This window comes from Zootoca vivipara, chromosome 2 (assembly GCF_963506605.1).
Source record: "Zootoca vivipara chromosome 2, rZooViv1.1, whole genome shotgun sequence".
NCBI classification, from domain to species: domain Eukaryota; kingdom Metazoa; phylum Chordata; class Lepidosauria; order Squamata; family Lacertidae; genus Zootoca; species Zootoca vivipara.
The window spans coordinates 53,023,567-53,029,961 of record NC_083277.1 but is presented as its reverse complement, the minus strand read 5'-3'; the positions used below and the strand labels follow the sequence as shown (position 1 = coordinate 53,029,961).

At 43.3% G+C, this 6,395-nt stretch overlaps 1 protein-coding gene across 2 annotated transcripts in view; it reads left to right on the top strand.

Moving 5' to 3' along the window:
* The first annotated feature begins 1,974 nt into the window (after positions 1-1,974).
* Positions 1,975-6,395, top strand: part of DOCK3 (dedicator of cytokinesis 3) — a 147,584-nt gene continuing 143,163 nt past the window's right edge. For both annotated transcript variants that reach the window (XM_060271527.1, XM_035106067.2), the window contains exon 1: positions 1,975-2,312. In XM_060271527.1, the coding sequence (XP_060127510.1) occupies positions 2,276-2,312 (37 nt within the window). In that variant the 5' untranslated portion in view covers positions 1,975-2,275. The remainder of the gene's footprint in view (positions 2,313-6,395) is intronic.

Below are 6,395 nucleotides of genomic sequence, written 5' to 3'. Positions count from 1 at the left end.
AAGGAATTAAGGCTTCCTGACCCCTTTTATTTGAAGTTTAAATAGTGTATATTTTATTTTATTTATGACTATTGATTTACAGAACTGCAGATTTTCCTCATAAAGTCAAGCTTTATGTACAATCATAATAACTGTGTGCGGATCGGATGGCAGGGTAGTGCAGGGCAGGGCAGATATTGTAGCAGAGCCATTTGGCAAGTTTTTGGAATCAGAAAGCTGGAGATGAGGGCATGTCATTATATATCAGCATGTTGCCACTACTTTTTAAAACAAAACAAAACAAAACAAAACATTTATTATTAGAAAAACGCAATCCATAACCTAAAAACCCAGATTAAGGAATCCTGAACCCCAATTCTTCTTCTGTGGTAGGATACTACAGAATGCCTGTAATTTCAATTGCAGATGCTATTATTATTCCACTGTTATCCCACTTGGTGCCATAGAATTTCACCCTTGATGACACTGTTTCTACACTGTAATCCACTGTAGATCCTGTCATCATTTGCCTTATTCTACATCCAGTCATATCCAATCTATAGCCTATCACTCTACTGTCACCCTCTTCTGGATCCTGACATTTCATTATGTTGTTATAGCCCAGATGTCATTCTTCCAAAAAGGATGTCCATTATTTCATAGGCATCACCACTCTACAAATGCTGACAATCAACAATCCTATCAGACTGGAAATTACCATTCAAATGTTAGTCCACTGTATATACCCTGCCATTTTGTTCGGATTCAGTTTCAGAACTCCAATAACATGCTATTCTAGATAAGCTTCACCCTGGCAGCACCACTGAAAATCCCATGAGTCACTCTACAAACCATCATTGCTCCTCATATTCCCTCAACCACACTTTAAGTTCCACTCCAGATACTTTCGTTACACTTAAAACTACTCATGCATTCTTCATTAATTCCCACAATTTTATTCTAGAGTAGTCATTCTTGTTGCTTTCACATCTGACCTCTATATATTCACATCTGTCCATATATTCCAGATGCTGTTATTCCAAACCATACTCTGCTCATTGCTATGCCAGCAGCTATGCTCTTATGCCGCACACTGAGCGCTGTGCTGGCACTCTGTTCAATGGCAGTCCACTGTGAGTGCCCAGTTTCTCTCTAGAGCCTGGACATTGGTTGGTGAGTTAGTTTCGCTCTATCACACACAGAGGGTGTTTTCACTGGCTATGCCAGTGGCACCTATGCTGGCACAGCACCTCAAGCAAGTAGTGTTACCCCTAAGTTCTGGCCCTGTTGAAGGGACCCTCTTCCTTTTATTTGTCTTAGGGCCAACCTAGAAATTCAGGTGATTGTGTTGCAGCACAGCATTTTACCACAAGGATTTAAGATGCATTGCTATCACGCAGAATGACATTTAAGAAAAGCCCTGCCAACTTTTGCAGTCTAAGGATTTGCCACGACAAACAAACGTCCTGAATTAATTTCTCTCCCCTCCTCCTCCAAGTCTGTGTTTCATTGGCTCGCTTGTACAGTATAAGGAGACGAAGTCTTGTGCATGATGTCTGTGAAGGGAGGGCATATAGATTTTTAACGGCTCACCCGGCCGCCAGCTTACCTCACGTCGTCGTCGTCGTCGTCGTCGTCGTCGGTGCCTCCGAGGCAGAAGCGCTGCTTCGGGGAAGGCGCCCTCGCGCGCCCTCCCGCTCCTCTCCTCGCCAGCAGGTACCTGAGGAGAGGCTGGCCGAGGCCGCGCGGGAAGGCTGGCACCGAAAGCACCCGCGCATGCGCCCGCCTGGCAAGTGGGTGGGCGCGCGAGCCCTTCAGCAGCTACGGCGGTGGCGACAACAACAGCAGCGGCGGCGGCGGCAGCTGAGGAGGCGGCGGAGGAACTGCTGGTGCCTTATTCAGTCGCAGGGAAGAAGGGGAGGCCGGGAGAAGGGAAAAGACCCCCCTGGATTAAAGGCGGAGGAGAGCCGACCTGAGAGCGGGAGTTGGGGGGGGGGGGGAGAGAGACAGCACTGCGCTGAGGAATCTGCCGCTGCCTCTCCAGGGAAGAGGCGCTTCTGCTTCTCCTTCCTCCTCCGCCTGCAGCCGCCCAGCGCACCTGCTTGGCCTGTGGGAAGACGGGAAGACGTCGCCGCCGCCACAGCCGCGGTGCCCGGGGGGCTGTGCGGAGCAGCGTCCCCGGGCACACCAGGAGAAGCCGCCTCCGCTCGTCCATGAGCACCGCGGCTCCGGAGTGCCGACCCCGCACTGGCAGGGGGCAGCCAGCTGCAGGAGCGCACCCGGCGCGGGCGGCAGCATGTGGAGTCCGACGGAGGAGGAAAAATACGGCGTGGGTAGGTGCCGCCGGGGCGCTTCTCCTTCGGCCCCCGGTCCTCCTCTTCCTTAACCCTCCCCCAGGATGTTAACTCCCGAGGTAGAATAATGATAATTCCCAGTGCGGGGGCGGGGTAGTTGGCGGCGTTGATGCGTATTCCCTGTTGCGCGCCTTGCCTCCGCCTTCCACTTTTGAGGCTCTCTATCTATCTCTCTCTCTCTCTGTGTGTGTGTGTGTCTTGGCGAGCCCAACTTGATTCTTTGTCAGAAAATGGCGTTGTGGGGATGGTGTCTTTATTTCGGAGGAGGGGGTGTCGGAGAAAATGCGGGGTTGCTGCTGTTGGATGGCTTGAGCAGCCAGGCGTCTCTCTCTCTCTCTTTTCCTTTTTGGAAACCGTGGCGTGTGCAGCGTTATTCGCCTCTCTGCTGCAGCCCGTATCTTCCTATCTTTCCCCTTCTCTCTCTGCTCCCCATTAGGCTTCTTTGCTCTTCCATCGCAAGATGGAAAGAGAAAAAAAGCGGCGGTGGCGGGAGGGGAAGGGAAAAATAAAAGCCCTTTTATTTTCCGCGTTGGTTGAACAGGTTGCGTTTCAGAAATAAAGATGGACATCGGTGCTCTCGGTGGGGTCCGCTTTGGGAGGAATCTGGGTAGGCTTCTTGCTCCAGTGTCGTAGCAGCTGGAGTGGATATGAAAAACAGCCGTGTGGTGTATTCGCGTATTTGTGGAGGGGTGAAATGCAGGCTGCCTTAGCCAGTGTTCAGGAAATAAGCAGGAACCCCGTCCCATCTTTTTAAATACACTTAATTCGTGCAATGCCCGTCTTTTTTATCGGTGGTCTAGGACGCTCTTGTGAGGGTTGAAGATAAGGAATTAGGACTATATTGTCGTTAGGGGGCGCCAATCACGCACCTGCTCTGAGTCAGTAGCTGGATAACCCAAACGCAACTTGCTACACTTAAAAAAAACATCCAATAACGTGCAAACAACAAAAAAGTCATTTGGCCAACGGATACAAAACTACGGAGAATATAATACTTTAGGCTGGTCTTATCAACTAACACGGATATCCATCCCTATATAAAATTAAAAGGCTCGTTTTTAGTAACATATGCATGTTTTAGTTTATTTTTGGGACTGGTGTCCTTAGTTTTGGGTTCTCTTTCAACGTACTCTTGGTTCAGATAGTGGTTTTAAAATGCAAACACCGAATGCTGCTATGATGCAGGTGGCAGAAGAGAATCAAAATTATGATGTTGTGTGCTGTAGGTTTAGTCGTTCAGATGACTTGTTTTCCCCCCTACTTGGTTTCTATATTCCTGAAGATTTGCTTAGGTAAATTATATTTTTGGCAATGTAAATGTTTCCATATTGATTTAGAGCATCAATAACACATACTGTTTATTACCCAGTAAGTGGTTAATCACATCTAATCATTCATATTTAAATATCCTCTGTTTTATAATAATAGAAAAATCCAGGATGTACTAATACCAAGGAGATGCAATTTTAATGCAACAGCTGAACTTTAGGAAGCATACAGGATGAGCAGGAAACATAACTTTGGCATAACGGATTGTACAGTGTGACATTTGTCAGCACTGTAATAATGCCATAAGACAAACTTATTGCATAGCTAAAGGCTAAAATCAAGAAAATAAAAATAGAGAAATTCCTACCAGTGATAACCATGGTAGTTTTAACATAAGGTAGTCAAAAAGATATTGAGGACTAAACATCATACTATTTCTTTCAGCCCACAAACAGTTAATAAATTGGCCTTCATAAAAGAGAATAACCAGTAATCAAAGCCATAGTTTAAATATGCAAATTATTTTCAACAGCCCCAATAAATACTCAATCTAAAAAGTTATTCTATTTAGAAACATTTTTCTCAAGATGGATGGGCAGCTGTTGAATTTTGGTGTACTATTCTTTTTTATGTCTCATGTTGCAATGCAGTGTTAAAGATTCTCTACTAGCTTTGGAGGCTGAAATTCCCTATTTTGTGCCTTTTTCTTTGTTTTTAAATTATCCCTGCATTGTTTCTTACTCTCCATACAACACAGAGACTATACCAATATCCTCAAGGAATCTAAATATCCTTTCTAGCCCTCTCCATTAAACACTGTTGAATTCTGAAAAAATGATTTCAGTTTCAAATTAATACTATGTGTTGTAAGAGAGTCTAGCAAAGCCACCAGTTTCTAGCTTTCTGCAATCTCTGGTTTAGGCTGTACTAAAGGGTCAAAAATGAATTCTCAGAACTCAGCAAAAAATGTACTGGTCTGTATAATTTGATTGCTGCTGAACAAAAATCTTTCCCCCATACTTTACATTGCTGATGTTTAACAGACAGTCTCCCTTTTCACCTGCATCTGGGCCATATGTAATGCTTCCTTATTTATCCAAGCTTTGGTTAATAGTTTTCTGAAGTTTTTACACTGCTGGATTTAACTGCATTCTGCAATACATTATGGAGCTGTTTTAAATTGTTTTAATTAAATTTTATTATTTATATATGCCCCTGGCTCCCTTTGGAGATGTTGTAAATTCATTTAATATTTCAAATTTACGGTATATGTAAAAAATATATGTTAGCAATGGTTATTAGCTTGGAAGTTTAAGACATGATATTTTTAATGTGGACATATATTCACAATGCCTAGCATCCAAAGTTGCACTCCTGAGTGAAAAATTTCTGCCAGCTTCTTCCATCTGCAACCCCTTTTACCATTCCCACAGGTCCCCCAACCCAAAGAGAGCAAGGGACTGGGAAACAGGAACACCACATTCTGTGACTATGAGCTCTGTTCTTTTCAAATCAGGGCAGTTAAGATTCAAGTGAATGAGCTTGTAATGAAAAAGTGTCTGACTTCCTTCTGAAACATAAAACCTGTTTTGATATATAAAGATAAATATTACCCCCACATATGATTTCAACTGCTAAGTGTTGAACTACACAATGAGCCAAGGTGCATTTTACAGCTGTTACTGGGCTATTCTCATTTCAGAGTGAAGGGATGGGAATTGCATGATTGAATTTTCTTCTTTTTCAACTGTTCATATAGAAAATATGTATGACGGAGGGATAGGATGGAGAGGAGTTTCAACTACATATGTAAAAGGAAGCATTTCAAAGCTCTTTTTTTTTTTACTATGAAGTAAGCTCAAAGTCTGCATTCTTTCCTAGGCTTGGTTCCAAATAGATTTTTAACATCACCCAAGAGGCTTTCACTAGCCCAGTGGAGTGTTTGACTTGTCTTTGAACAGCTGATCTCTGTACCACACCACAAATATTTTTGGAACTCCCATACTCTGTGTTATAGGCAGCTGTATGTGAAAAAGATACATCCAAAAACTAGATCCTTTGGGTCATGGTCTTCCCCATTAAGATTCGGTAGCTTCCTTGGACCTTGTGGCTTACATTTTAGGTCTTTCTGCATAGGCCTCTGAAAATAGGACTTTGTGTCTACTTTTTAAGTAGAAAGAAATTCTCCCTTGAAACTGCATATTTCAAAATATGTACTCAGGAAAACTTGGTTGATCCCTACTTGGAAATCTTAGCAGGAGGATAATTTTGGATTTACCTGTTTACATTACTCCACACAGTGCATAATTATTGAATCTACTGGGATGGCTTCAAAAGGTAATCAGAAAAACTCATGAAGTTAGATCTACTATTGCTGATGAATAACCATGCAGGTGTGCTCTGCTTTTGAGTTCCTCGGTATGATTGGTCAGTAGAGGAAACAGGATGCTTGGTCTATTCTTGTGAGCCATATCTCTTTCTAGGTCTTTGAATATGTTTACCTCCTCCCCCTTTTGAAAGTTAAAGACAAAAGCACTTGTTTTGCAGAGCTGAAGTGTACGTCTTCTCTACAATGGTGATCAAGATGAGTGTAGTCATAGTAATGGATGTCCAAATGAACCTTGGTTATGCATTTGTAATTGTGGTGTTCTTTAAGTCTAGAACACTGCATTGTTTTAGTTTACATAGTGTAATGGTGCTGTTGCGGCAACTCTTGAGTAAAGACGCCCAAGTCCGCTCTGTCTTTAATAATTTTATTGTGCATAGTATTTACAGTGCAGAGATAGCAGAAAA